Genomic DNA, 14,850 nt, shown 5'->3' with positions numbered 1-14,850 from the left:
TATATATCTCCTCCACTAGGCTGTGGGCTTCCTGAAGGCAGGGATCTGTGGCTTTGCACACGGCCGCATGTCCACACTGCCTCTTACCACACTTCCTGGCACAATAAGTGCTTAATACATTAAGCCTGCTTGAATGAATGAAGGAGCACTTGAGGGCTAGACCGCAACTACTGGACCCTTCTGATAATCCACTGCTGTCCTTCCTTCCACCTAGGTGGCCAAATGAAGAAAGTCACCGGATCTCACTGTTCTTTGGCACCCCAGGCCTGTTTCCTGAAGCCTGCCCTCCCCAACTCTGTGTAGAACTCGATCACTCTTCCTCCCCACCCCTCTCCCAAATCATCTTTTCAAATGCTCCTACCCAAGAATTGTCATCAAACCAAAACCACCTACACTGCCTGCCCCACCCACCACCACCAAAGACATTAGAAGTCTTGGTCATGTCACCCTCCTTCCCTCAGTACAGAGGAAGCTCTTAGGCTCCAAGACCCTTCAGTTTCATCCTGTCTCCCATCCCATCCCAGTCATTGCCTGAAAATAGCTTGCAGCCAAGGACAAACTCCCAGGACAGGCGCATGGTAGGATTCAGTAATTCCTTGATGGATAAATGGAAAGGAAGGGACACACTGAATGTTGCCAACAGATCTAAGCCAGTTTGGCCATTCAGCAATTGTCCATTCTCTTGATGAATTTGGGAGATTGTGTGTCCTCCTTTCCACAACCTCATTAACTGGTGGTAGACTATACTGAAAGCAAGCACTATACCAAATGCTGCCAAACATGTAACATTTGTTAGCCAGGAGATACAAAAACAGCCATACGGCTGTTCTTATAGTTTGGGGATGAGGCATCTCACTTTACCATCTAGTGAAAGGGTCACTTAGAGGTTCACACAGTGTTTCAATGGCAGGCCCAGCTCTCACAGTTGTGCAAGGTGACTGAGTCTCCCTAAAGTGGAATATCACACAGCCAGCAGGTCCAGACCTCCAGCATGACTCTGGAGACAGAGGGCTGCTGGGCTTGCAAGGGCCTGGGCCTGTTCAGTCTTTCTAACCAACTGCCCCAGCCATCTCTGGAGGGTTGACCCCATTAAACTTCACATGAAAACAAATCATCCAAAAGACGCAGGTGAAAGTATATACCACTTACATTGAAGTCTTTTTAAAGTAAATCACCATATAGTCACAATAACAAACATATACAAAGTTAAATGGAGAAGAAAGGGCCAGGAATTTAGTCAAGGTCTTGTGGACCAGATCTCTTTAGGCATCAACCATTTTACAGCAGGAAAGGGAGGGTCAGGATCCCTTCACACATTCTTCAAGTGCAAACACAGGAATCTAACTTAACATTTGTCTTCATTTTTTTCTGGAGTCCCCTGCAATTTTTGTCAGTCCCACTAGAGAGCAATCTTTCTGCACTTAACGTTCCTACTTGCAAAGCAATTGTCTCATCTCAGCCTATAAGCCTAACTCCCACCAAGTCTGAGCAGAACCAACTCTTGTAGCTTTCATGACCCAAAGAAAGCCCCTAGACTCTGCAAAAGTGTCCCCAGTTTTAAGCCCTATAGATAGATAATTTTGAAAAGTCAAAGAGATGACTCACTGGAAAAAGGGTCTAGGCTCTGGAGTGGGGGGCATTCTATGACCTCTGGCTATAGAGCTGACATAAGTAATACTAGGGTGAGTATTCCCTCCTTTCCCCACCCCCCACTATACAGCTGTCATTTCAAAGTGGCCCCAAGTCGGGCTGTAGGAAGATAGAACTTTCACTAGAATGAAAGGACTGCAGGAAGTGGCCTCTGGCTCTGTGGCCCTGTTCTTACACTGCCTTGGGAAATCTATGTGTTGATGTTTTATCAGTGCAATTCAGGGGCATAACCAAGGCCCCTGTACCAAGCTAAGATAAGGAGCCTGAGGATTTCACTGGCTGTTCCATTAGGGTGCAGAAGCCCCCTTGGGATGACAGGTGATAGTTGACATCACAGATTAATAAAAGACATCCATACCCATGCATACCACATGTAAGTGCCTTACACATTCTGGGGACTGTTGAGTCAGAGCTGCAGGGGCTGGTAACAGGCACGTTAGAGAGGAGTCGGAGATAAATGTTTTCCCTTTATAATAACTAAGGCAGCCAGTTAACGGTAAAGATATCTGCTCCTCTCTTTCTTGGCCTCGGTAGTAACTTCCCTGTCCACATCTCATCCTAGCTGGATCAAGTTCTGTTTGCTTGTCCACAGCCCTGCTAAACTGTAAACTCTGTGTATGAGTCATCATTTCATCCCCAGGATCTGTCACAGAACCCAGGCTCAACATTTGGAGACAGAAGAATTGTATAGGCTCATAGATTCATCCTCCTCTGTGGCTGGGTCTCGGCACAGCCTTGATCCCCACCTCCTTCTCTAATTAAGTAGGGTCAGATTCAGGAATGGATATCTGTCAGGCCCATCCTAGTAATACAAGTCACTCTGAATATATTTTTTCTGTTTCTTTTTCTTTTTTTCTTTTTTGTTTTGTTTTGTTTTGTTTTTTTTGAGACAGAGTTTTTTGCTCTTGTTGCCCAGGCTGGAGTGCAGTGGCGTGATCTCGGCTCACTGCAACCTCCGCCTCCTGGGTTCAAACGATTCTCCTGCCTCAGCCTCCCAAGTAGCTGGAATTACAGGCATGTGCCACCATGCCCGGCTAATTTTTGTATTTTTAGTAGAGCTGGGGTTTCACCGTGTTGGTCAGGCTGGTCTCGACCTCCTGAGCTCGTGATCCACCCGCCTCGGCCTCCCAAAGTGCTGGGATTACAGGCGTGAGCCACCGGGCCCGGCCTGTTTTTTCTTTATCTAAAACTGGTCTGTGAAAATCTTTGTGTGTTAGAAACTATCTGCCAAATTCATGTATTTATTTTAATCACTAAATAAATCTGATACTCATCGTGCAAAGCACTGTGTTAGGCACTGTTCAGGAAATAGATATATACAAAAAGATATGTAAAGTTATTTACATTTAAATATGAAGTGTGTGTATCATAAGTATGTGTGTATTTGCCATGGACCTGGAGGAGTCAAGGAACAGAAAAACCCACTAACCAAACAAGTAAACACACACATCACATCATTCATATGCAAAAAATCCTTTATTGTTGAGGAGTAGAGAGAGACATTATATTTTTAATGTAGGACACTACAGGAACTCTAGGAGATTCTACAGTCAATGCCCATTGGGATTGGGGATATTCACTATGCAGTTTCCACACCAGGGTCAGGTAGAAAAGATGGAGAAGGAGTCAAAGCACAAGAATGTTACAAGAACGGGGAAGAGAAAGGGTAACAGGAGCGTGCGCACCTGGGGATTGGGACAGGGAAAGAGGTCTTCCTGATGCAGTGCAGGAGTCCGGAAGTGGAGTACTGAGGACAAAAAAAAAAACAACACAATGAAATCACATCTTATGTCCTGTAAAAAACTCCCACTGAAAACCTGCTGGGGCAGCAGGAGAGAAGGGGAGAGGCATCTGTGAAAGAGGAAAGAACATGAGTCTTGACCCTCAGCCTGCCCTCCAGGCTTTGGGCTTGAGGATGGAACTCTCCTAGCCGCAGGTACTTGCACCTTCCCAGCTGCCATATTTACATGACTCTACACACCTGTGTGCATGGTCAGTGGGACCCATGCAGACCAAAGATGTAGGAACCAAGTTCATGCCATCCTAGCACCCCCATGAGCCAGACATACACACAGCCGTGTCCAAGGTGCCCTACTATGAATGCTCCCCCTGCCTTATCCAGTTCCTCCTCTTCCCAGAAACCTCCCAGAGGAAGCACAGGCCCAGGGATTACTTACAGTTTCACATGAATGAAATCAGATGACACAATGATCTGTGTTGATCCATTTCATCTAATCTTTAAATGCCAGCTCCCAGAAACCTTATGTCCTATTCTGCCTGACACCTAACAGGTTGGGAATGCTCCCTCAGTGGTAAGATTATGAAGGCTGCAATTATGGGTCCCTCTGAAAGAGCCTGGATGCACAAACAAGCATTAAAAGTAGATTTCCACAATGCACTTGTTTTTGCCATTTGTATAAAATACTATAGCAAAATTGCACTGTAATTATCTTTATGGCCAGTGCATAACGCTGGAGGAGAGTATGTCATCCAGATATAGCTGCTCGTATAATTATCTGGCCGTCGGCAGGACTGAAATAACCATCTAATGAGCGCAAAATGATACAGTAACTACCATGTAATCAGCAAGTTACAGTTATTATAGCTCTTTGTGCCCTCTCACCCAACACTAAATGGGGGGCCAGACCCAGTCTCTGGTCCCAGGAATTCATGCACAGGCAGCATCATCAAGCACCAGCTCCTTGGGTCTTGGGCGTACCACCTTGAAACCAATGAGTATGGGTAACAGGGACACAGGGAGGAAGGCAGGAGGCTCTCCATGATTATGAGCCTTCCCAATCCCTCTCCCTCTCCTTTTCACTCCCTCCACCCCACTTCTTTGGAAACTAGTGAAAAGAAAGCCATTGGTGGAGCTGCTCTTGCTGTGTGTGGGAAGACAGTGTCAAGGCAGAAGTTTCGTGTTTTGACTAGACACTTCCCTGGGGGACTCTCACACTCGCATACCAAATGAGGAATCTGTCAGCCCACTCAGGCCTGGGGTCCAGACAGAGCCAGTCAGCGGAAACATTAGGACATCCCCCATACCTCCCAAACTGGGACAATTATCATAAAATTGGCACACAGCACTGTGCACCCAGCACTGTTCTGAACACTTTACCTATACTCAATCCTCAAAACCACAACCCTGCGAGATACTATTATCACTTTCATTTTTTGATGAGGAAACTGAAGCACAGGAGGGTATGTACCTTGGCCAAAAAGATACAGGTAGAGTGGCAGATCCAGGATTCACATTCAGGCCATGTTCTTATTCATTATGCTAAAGAGAGATTCAGATATGGTTTCCTGCTAATCCCCATTAGATTTCAGAGTTCCTTGCATTTCTGCCTGAATCATCCTTGTGTATGACTACTCTCTGGACCCATTAACCCAGGATTCTGAGTGATCCGAAAGGCTCAGCCTGCCTGGGAGGCAAATGCTTGCCTGTGAATTGGTTGTGGTATTTGTAATTATCAGATAATAATTTCTCCATCTTTTTGCATAGATCAGAAAAGAATGAAGTCCAAACAACAGAAGTTGCCCATCGGGGAAGCCCCTCTCTCCTCATCTCCCAACACTCACTCCTGCTCAATAGTCAGCTGCGGTCCATGATCCAGAGGAAAGAGATGAAAGACGGGAGGATGTGTACAAACACATGTGCCTCTAAGTGTCTTTGTGTTTGACTGACAGTGTGCTAGGCACCGGCAGTATATTTCAGGGCAAATCTATGAGCTTTAATACCTGTAGCATGGGAGGAAATGCACAGCTGGCAACCCCCACAGCCCCCTCCCCAGTCCCCTCTCCCCTCTCTAATGAACAATCCTTACCTCATTCTGCTCTCGGGGGATACTTGAGGATGCCAAAGCTGGGGACGTTCTCTTGATTGACATCAGTAAGAGAGTCTAGGGTAAAGCGAACAGTGTAAGTAAGAGGGGTCTTTCTGAACGTGAACTACACCCTGATCCAACAGCAAAGGGCTGGCTATGAAGGGCAGTGTTCAAAGACAGAGTTGGGAGACTGGGGAGGAAGCAGAGTCTCCCTGTCCTTCCTCCCAGCTGCAGCAGGACTACATTATAACGGTCTCTGCTCCTCTGTTCCCAGGGAAAGCTTTCCTGTGGATCCAAGCTGATTGGGATGAAGGGGTCAAGGAACCCTCACTGAAGGTAAGAAAGGTCCTGTCTTTCCCTCTGGTGACAAATATGAGGCACATGACTTCTATCATATTCTGCCAGTACCCTAAGCCCTTCCACTGTACCCGCGCACACTCCTACCTGGCTGGACGCTCCTCTTGCCCATAAGTCCCACAAAGAAGTCATGCATGTCACCTGCAGAAAAGGGCCAACATTGTCAGCAGTGATGGTGAGAAAGTGATGCATCTCCCCAGACATGGGTCAACACTTCTGAGACTGGGTTTTTGGTCTCTGTTCCTTTTTCTTGTCAAAGCATGACTCCTCGCAGTTAGCAAGTGCCTCCCCTAAACCCACTCTCTCTGCCCACCTTTCCTTCCTCCACATTTCAAGAATTTTCTGCTCTAGCAGGTGCCTGACTTGGAATCTTCAGGGCCATGAAGAGATCCCCTGGTTTTCCAAGGACCAGCCAGCAGAGGGAGAGCCCACCACGCCCCTCACACCAGCTTCCTCCTAGTTCCGGATGGCTTCTCCCTTTCAGGAAAGGTTGGCTGGGCAGTGGGAGCTGGCATATTGTTTGTACCAGGTGAGAAGGGGCTGGACAAACTGGCCCCTGGGCCCAATGCCCCACAGAGCTCTGGGCAAGTGGCAAGAGATAGGGAGGGAGAAGAGGCTACTCACGTTTCTCGGGAGATGTTGATTCCTTAGGATCTGTGAAACCAAGAACAAATGTCTAAATGGGGAGTGAAGTTGGAAAGTGATGAGGGGGGTTCAGATCACAACCCTCATCGATTCACTAAGCTATCCCCCATCTCCCTCCCATCTAAAAGGATCTCCCAGGCCTCTTATCTTCAGAATCCTGCCCCTCATTCCCCTCTCTCCTAGGGCTGCCTCCTACCTGTGCTAGCCTGGCTCAGGGCTTTGAGCAATCCCTCCAGAGATGAGTGGCTTTTGAAGAGTCTCTGGAGCAGCTGGTAGAGATCCGGATCCCTCTAGGGAAGAAACAAAGAGGGCTGAGGCAGGAGGCTCCCCCCTGGATCCACTCATCCTTTTCCCACAAGAAACAGCCTCTTCCTGAGCCCATCCTGAATCCAACACCCTATTTCTTTCAGAGTTTCCTCTGGTTCACACTGGACGAGAAGTAGGTGCTCCAGGAGTGACCTGTGGACCAACAGCAACACCAGCACTACACAGAGCCTGTTAGAAATGCAGACTCTTGTTCCTACCCCGGACCTCCTGAGACAGAATCTGCATTTTAAGCAGCCCCCCCAGGTGATTCACACGCGTGGTGAGGTTGGAGGCACACATCTGCACCTGTGATTCCCCCACTCTGCACGATGTCCACGGATGTTTCTCTCCCTGTTTTCCACCATGTCTTTCTCTATTCTCCATAGCTTTCTGCCTCTAGTTTTCTCTCCCTCTCCCTTTTCGGCCCTAGGTCTAGAATTCCAGGAAGGCAACATGCTCAGAAGGCACGTCTTCTTCTCTCCACAACTGAACCCCAAGTTCTAGAGCTGTTGCCCAGCACGGGCTCTTGATTGTCCCTGTGATTTTTTTTTTTTTTTTAGCAACTTGGGTACAGCAGGGTGGTGGGCACACACCACACAGCCAGTTAATTGCAGCTGCAGAGAGACAATAACAATGATCATGGCTGGAGATTTTCACCTCAAATCTCAAGTCTCGGCAGTGCCTCTCTTTCCAGAACCCGGGCATCCTTTGGCTGTTGTGCACACACAGAAGTGCATTTACAAAGAACGCACCCCCACACATACCAACCCAGTTGCCTAGGCACACCTATGTACTACCCTCTTCCTGCCCCAATTTCCCTCATCCTCACAGACTCTCAGGGAGAAGGGGTAGGATGGCAATCCCTCTCATTCATTGACCAAGAGGGGCAGAGGGGATATCTCATTGGCCAGGGTCTTGAAACAAGTTTGTCTCAGAAGAACCCAGATACTCTAACTATCCTGGGCTGGAATTTCGTGGCTCCAAACGGTGTCCAGCCCATACTTGGCACTCCCCTGGGTGTTTTTTTTTAACGGTTCTGGCCTTTTGGATATGGCACAACTGCTGCCACCTGCAAGGCTGCCCTGGTGATATCTCCCTTGGCCCAGCATATGGCATTCAGGCAGCCACTTTTCCCAAATTGTTGAATACTCTGCCCACCTCCTGTAATGAGATGCTAAACAGATTTGAGCTGAAGAGGCAGTTAAACTTCACACGCTGAATTTGTAATAAGTCCCACCCGTAATCATCTTAAAAGCATTTGTACTGATGTAATTGCTGTCATTTCAAACCCTTGAAAAGACTTCCTCCCTATCCTCCCCCTGTGCCCCTACCCTGACAATTCCTATTCTGTTTCGTAAAGGAACTGTGGAAATCAAGGCTCAACCTGGTTTTTTTGCTGTTGTTGTTTTCCCATCCTGACTAAGCAGAGGATGGGGCAGGCAAGGGAGAAAAGAGAAGAAGGAAGGGGTTGGGATCTTCGAAGCACCTGAGGTTACTGGGGGTGGATGAGAAAAAGATAAGGGAATTTATTTGCATTTTGAAAATAAAACAATACACATAACTGATAGGTAAAATAGCACACAAATGACCATTTGGGAAAGAAATTCTGACTGTTTCATACCATCCAGGAAATAGAAGAGATCTGTCCCTTGCAAAGGGACCTGAGGTAGACCATAGAGAGCCTTAGATCACCCTAGCTCACCCCTCACAGTACCATCCAATCACCAAGTCTCCCATCGATCAACCCACCAAACAACATATTTGTAGGGCACCTTTTATGTACAAGGTGTCAAAGACATGCAGAGATACCGAGACACAAACACACCTGGAGACAGTGGGAACGTGAAAGGACCAGAGAAACAAAGAAATCCAAAGGGAGGCAAAATGCCCTCTGATGGACAACCCACCCACCCCAGTTTCCTCACTACAGCTGTCCAGACAGGCAGGGTCCCAAGTTCCCGTGATGTCCCCAGTACTCTGCCAGGGGAGACTTACCTTGCTGCGGCCCCCGCCAGGAACCACCTCCTCCTGTGGCTCCTTACAGACAGCCCCAAAGCTCTGAGCTAGGCTGAAGGCCAGGATGGCTGTGAATAGCAGCATGATCCTCATGGTGCCTGGGAGAGCAAAGGGACAGGACTCAGGTAAAGGAGAGAAGAGGAAGATACAGCATGGGTGAAGACACAAGAGACATTCATTACCAGCAGCTTGGCTTGACCCTGCTTCCCCAGCCCCCAACTCCACTGTCCAAGCCCTGGTCTGGAGAGAGGGTGGAAAGTATTTCTGAGAAGGGGGTACAACCCTTGGGCTTAGTATCCCTGCTTCCCCATCAGATATCTCCCCAGGGGATGTGCAATGCTATAGTGGTGCCAGGGGGACTCTAGCTCCCAAGGAAGATGATAGATTTATAGGACATGGACTGGTCTGTTTCCTTAGTCAGCTGGAGGAGGGATCCTGGATGCTATTTTCCAGTACTAGATAATCCCAAGACTTAGGCAAAAACTTTCTGGTATGAAAGAATGAGTCTGCAGCCACAGGCTCCAAACACTAACCAGCTCTAGGCCCTACAGGTGCTTTGTGCTCACCTTCCCAGTCCCCTGCTCCCCTATCAGAGGCTGCCATCTGCTTTATTCCCTCCTGACGCTGGCTCCTGTCCCCTGGTGCCAGCTCCGGTCCATCCAGCATTCTCCTGCTCGCCTACCTGTGGAGCAGCTCTGTGCCGGGGGCTGGGTGGTCTGGCAGGATCAAGGAACTGGCTGGGAGCGCTGCCTGCTCCCCTCACACACTGGTGCTGCCGGTGCTGCTGCAAAGAGAGAAATCGAGTGGAGGGGATCTAGGAAGGCTGCAGTCACTCAGTCCCAGCTCCCTGATAAAGGCTCTGGGAGGGTCTAGGGGAGCTGAGGGGAGGGGCTGAGAGTCACCAATCCCAGGGTGGCTGGAGGGGAGGCGGGGAGGCTGTAGGGGGGAGGAGGATGCAGACAGCAGCCACACACCCAAACACACACATACCCCACAGACCCAGCAGTGAGCCCATTTCCTAACAGCACCCGAGCTGGCTGCTGTGTATGGTTTGTGTACAGTTCGACACCGCTGGGGCTTAAAGGACAATACCCCAAAATGAAGGCCTCAATAGCAGCCTCAGAAGCAGAAGTTTTTCTCTGACCCTCTCCTGTCCTCTTGTCACTCAGTTCTATTCTCCCCCAAGACCAGCTATAAAAACCAGAACCCCTCTGCCCCAAAGCCAGCCATAAAACCTAAAATCACTCTATGTAAAAACTGGCCAAAAAAATTATCTGACTGGCCAAGTGCAGTGGCTCACGCCTGTAATCCCAGCACTTTGGGAGGCCGAGGTGGGCGGATCACGAGGTCAATAGATCGAGACCATCCTGGCTAACATGGTGAAATGCTGTCTCTACTAAAAATACAAAAATTAGCTGGGCATGGTGGCACGTGCCTGTAATCCTAGCTACTCGGGAGGCTGAGCCGAGATTGCACCACTGCACTCCAGCCTGGTGACAGAGCAAGACTCCATCTAAAAAAAAAAAAATTCAGAAAAGATGACACTCACCCCTTTTTTGGGGTCTCCTACTTTCGTTGTGGAGTTTCGAGTCATGGGCAGATTCTTCTCAGGTCTAAAGCTCTGCTCTCTTCTACACTACATTACCTAATCTCTTTGGTTTTTGAGGATGCCAAAAATAAATTACTTTGTATTATTTTAAAAACTAGACATACAGCTAGTCATATATAATAACTAGATAAAAAATACAGTTTTAGAGATGACTTATGACAGTTATTCACCACAAATTATTAACACTATACAAGGCTACTTATTTCTTTGTGCATTTAAATTTTTAAAAACATGATTTGGGCACCTAAAGACAATGAAAGCACTCACCATTGAGGATGAAACTCTCATTAAAAATAGGCTAAGCACGCCAGGCGCAGTGGCTCACACCTGTAATCCCAGCACTTTGGGAGGCCGAGGTGGGCTGATCACTGGGGGTCAGAAGTTCGAGACCAGCCTGGCCAACATGTTGAAACCCCATCTCTACTAAAAATACAAAAAATTAGCCGAGCATGGTGGCAGGTGCCTGTAATCCCAGCTACTCAGGAGGCTGAGGCAGGAGAATTGCTTGAACCCGTGAGGCAGAGATTGCAGTGAGCCGAGATCACTCCATTGCACTCCAGCCTGGGCAACACTGCAAGACTCCACCTCAAAAAAAAAAAAAAAAAAAAGGCTACGCACAGAGTGGGCTAATCGGCACTGGGCTGGCAGCCTTGGGGGAGCATCTTTACAGTGGGGCACTCGATAAAAATGCCACACATCTCGTCCCATGACGTTTCCCTCTTTTGGGGGGCCTAGGATTCAATATAAAAATGGGATCCTTGATTAGGGGGGATCTGTATTCTGCCTTCCAGCTATGCCTGCTTTACACATTTAAATATGAGGCCCTAAAAACTATGTTTTCTTCCCCCTATTTATTAAAGGGCTCCACCCTAAAGCCAATAATCTAATTAAAAAACAAGCTAGTTAAAAAGCCCAAAATACAACTTTCTAAAAAAAAAAAAAAAAAAGGCCGGGCACAGTGGCTCACGCCTGTAATCCCAGCACTTTGGGAGGCCGAGGCAGGTGGATCACAAGGTCAGGAATTTGAGACCAGCCTGACCAACAAGGTGAAACCCCGTCTCTACTAAAAATACAAAAATTAGCTGGGCATGGTGGCACACACCTGTAATCCCAGCTACTCAGGAGGCTAAGGCAGGAGAATGGCTTGAACCCAGGAGGCGGAGGTTGCAGTGAGCCGAGATCACGCCACTGCACTCCAGCCTGTTGACAGAGAGACTCCATCTCAAAAAAAAAAAAAAAAAAAAAAAAATTATCTGACCTACATTATTTGACTTAGGTCATAAAACCTCCATTCCAGAGAGGGTCCTGCCCCACACCCAGAAGGAAGGAATGAAAGCGGCCAGGAGGAATCTCAACAGACAGGCCTTGCTGGGTGGCCCCACTCAAGTCTGTTAACATTAGATCATGCCCTTTCTGTCCAGTCTTATTTCTACACAGCTGTCCATACTTTGTTAAACCTAAACATAAAAATAGACAATTTCCCCTGTAGCTTCAAGGCTTCTTTCTAAAGGCTCCCATTCATATTAAATAAATTTGTATGCCTTTTTCCCTATTAATCTGCTTCATGTCAGTGATTTTCACTGAAACTTTAGGGGGCCAAGACCACCGTTTGGCATCACAAATAAGACCACCAAAGCTATTGTGCTTTTCTGGAAGCCACAGAGAAGGAAATACAGGAACCTGACAAGCCAGCAGAAGAGTGAGAATTTCCTGCCAGACTCCCAGTTTTCCAGTTTTCGTCTCTCCCTCTGTGGACTCTGGATGAGTGGACAGTAAAAATCATTGTTTCCCTTTTCCTTTCCAAATGTAAGATTAATGAGAGAACAGGTTTTGTGTGTGACTAACCTTGGTATAGTGAGTCTGATATATTTTTTAGTACTTTGTGGTATAAGTATTCATATTGTTTGACCCCATTCCTTTCAGAAATAGCTTTTTTTGTTGTTGTTGCTGTTTTCCTTTCAGAAATAGCTTTTTTGTTGTTGTTGCCATTTTCCTTTGTTTTTGTCTTTGTCTTTTGGTGTTCTGTCATAAGGAGGGGTACCCTAGGGTAGAACAGGCCTGCAACCCACTGTTTGAGCCGGCCCTGCAAACTGGTCAGTTTTGTGGTTCTGGTTATGCTGACTTCTGTTATGATAAACTTTGCTGCCAGTCCCTGAAATAAAAACAGGGTGAGAGGTTTCCCTCTTGTCTTATGTCCTTGAGAGCATGACGTGACTAGATGGGGATATTCCCGCTTGGTCTCCACCATCCAAAGGACGTGATTTTTCAGGTACTATCACAGCCAGTATGAAAAGATTGGGAGCTCAACACATGTCTTTTCAAACATTCCAAGCTCCTAGGGGAGTTTGTCTTACAAGGTCTCATCCCTCCTGGGCTTCTGTTTTCTTTGACATAAAGAAACCTTTGGATTAAGTCGCTATTGGAATTAAATACCCCATTAAAAATTCTAATTGTCAATGGCCAAAAGATAAATCCTTTAGACTAAAATTCCTAAATTTAAAAAAATCACTTGTTCTAAAGAATTGATAGAAAGATCAAATTAAAAGGATACATAATAGTGTCATAGCTATCCTTAAAAATTGTCTTGATTAAATTAAAGCACAAAAACCTGACCTAAAACAATTACACTCAAACTGCCATTTTGGATTCCATACAAAATTAACAATGAAGGCTGCTCTATTTTACAGTTTAATAATTAAAATTCCCGCCGTGGCTTAGGGTTTCCTTCCTAATCAGAAATCAGTCCTTTTTGGCTTAATATTTATGTGACTTTTAAAATATCAGCATTTGTCCCAACTAAAATCTGGTAACGAGAGTTAAGGTGAGGCGCAGTGGCTCACACCTGTAATCCTATCACTTGGGAGGCCAAGACAGGCAGATCGCTTTAGCCCAGAAGTTGCCCGGACTTGAGACCAGCCTGGGTAACAGGGCGAAACCCCATCATCTCTACTAAAAGTTTTAAAGGAGAGAGAGAGAGAAATTTAAAAGAATTTTTGTTAAAGAGCTCCATGGTTAGAAGTCAGCTTAATTAAAAGCTAATTTTCAAGCTATGTGTATATTTTTAAAACCTTCCTGTGTTTTCTCTTTAAATCTTATTTTAAAAAATTTTGTTCAGTAGACTGAAATCTTTTTTTTTAAATGTGTTTGATGTCTCTATTCACTTCCTTTCTTAAAAACTATTCTCCCATTTACTTTTACTCCACCCTATTCCTCCTTCCTCTTTGCCATCTTCAATACCACATTTTTAAAAAATCTAGAAAAGGCTTCTAACGACTCAGACTCCTTAAAAAAACTCAGAAAAGGCCGGGCAGTGGCTCATGCCTGTTATCCCAGCACTTTGGGAGGCCACGGCGAGTGGATCACCTGAGGTTGGGAGTTCGAGATCAGCCTGGCCAGCATGGTGAAACCCAGTCTCTACTAAAAATACAAAAATTAGCTGGGCGTGGTGGCACACAGCTGTAATCCCCACTACTCAGGAGGTTGAGGCAGGAGAATCACTTGAACCCGGGAGGCGGAGGTGGCAGTGAGCAGAGACCGTGCCACTGCACTCCAGCCTGGGCGACAGAGCAAGACTCTGGGTGACAGAGCAAGACTCTGTCTCAAAACAAAAACAACAACAACAAAAACTCCATTTGTAAGGGCATCTCCCTCTCTACACCCAAACCTCCAAAACCTTTTAGAATAGAAAAGGCAACAGCTTAAAATTTAGATAACTTTACCTTTATTTAGATCTAAATTCCATGCCTTTGAAATATACATTTTCTACCTTATTTCACCTAAAAGTCATGTCTTAGAGATACAAGTTTAGAGTTGCCTAGTTAATAATTAAGACATAAAACAGATAATTTAAAAATTGATAGTCTGAAATTGGGGAAAACTACCTAGAAACTAACATAAAAAATCTGGTCTGGTGTAGTGCCTCACGCCTGTAATTCCAACACTTTGGTAGGTCAAGTTGGGAAAATTGCTTGAGCCCAGGAGTTCAAGACCAGCTGGACAAGATGGTAAAACCCCCCATATCTACAAAAAATACATGAATTAGCCAGGCATGGTGGCACGCGCCTGTAGTCCCAGCTAGTCAGTCAGGTGGAAGGATTGCTTGAGCCCTGGAGGTCGAGGCTGCAGTGAGCTGTGATGGCACCACTGCACTCCGGCCTAGGTGACAGAAGGAGAAACTGTCTCATAAAAAAAAAAAAAGTATAAATCTATAAGCTCTACTTCTGTTTATGTGTCTACATATTTATATTTGCCTGTGTATGTAATGTTCCATTATCAAAATATATAAAAGAGCTCTAATTAATTCAGTTAAAAAAGTGCTTAAATCAAATATTTTATTAAAAAATAAAAACTTTAACTCAAATGTCTGCTTATTTCACATGACTTTGTAAACCAAAAGTAAAATTCTAAGACTCCCTAACCATCTGAATGGACCACTCCTCA

The 14,850-nt window shown here is 46.2% G+C and overlaps 1 protein-coding gene across 3 annotated transcripts; it reads right to left on the bottom strand.

Moving 5' to 3' along the window:
• Positions 1-3,107: 3,107 nt before the first annotated feature.
• Positions 3,108-9,657, bottom strand: TAC3 (tachykinin precursor 3). 3 transcript variants are annotated; one of them, XR_004032284.1, is made up of 9 exons: positions 9,484-9,626; positions 8,781-8,899; positions 6,676-6,769; positions 6,459-6,488; positions 5,922-5,975; positions 5,721-5,837; positions 5,478-5,552; positions 5,233-5,391; positions 3,111-3,397 (listed from the first exon to the last, which is right to left on the bottom strand). XR_004032284.1 is itself a non-coding variant. In XM_003252783.2 (7 exons), the coding sequence occupies exons 2-6, from the start codon at positions 8,892-8,894 to the stop codon at positions 5,479-5,481; spliced, it is 366 nt and encodes a 121-aa protein (XP_003252831.1). In that variant the 5' UTR covers positions 8,895-8,899; positions 9,484-9,657; the 3' UTR covers positions 3,108-3,397; position 5,478. The 3 variants fall into 3 exon arrangements, 2 of the variants coding, with proteins under 2 accessions (XP_003252831.1, XP_030678261.1); XM_003252783.2 differs by lacking the exons at positions 5,233-5,391; positions 5,721-5,837 and having other exon boundaries at positions 3,108-3,397; positions 9,484-9,657; XM_030822401.1 differs by lacking the exons at positions 3,111-3,397; positions 5,233-5,391; positions 5,721-5,837 and adding an exon at positions 4,858-4,930.
• Between the last annotated feature and the right edge of the window lie 5,193 nt (positions 9,658-14,850).

This window comes from Nomascus leucogenys, chromosome 11 (assembly GCF_006542625.1).
Source record: "Nomascus leucogenys isolate Asia chromosome 11, Asia_NLE_v1, whole genome shotgun sequence".
Lineage (NCBI taxonomy): Eukaryota > Metazoa > Chordata > Mammalia > Primates > Hylobatidae > Nomascus > Nomascus leucogenys.
The sequence above is the reverse complement of the archived record's forward strand: the minus strand, read 5'-3'. Positions and strand labels throughout refer to the sequence as shown.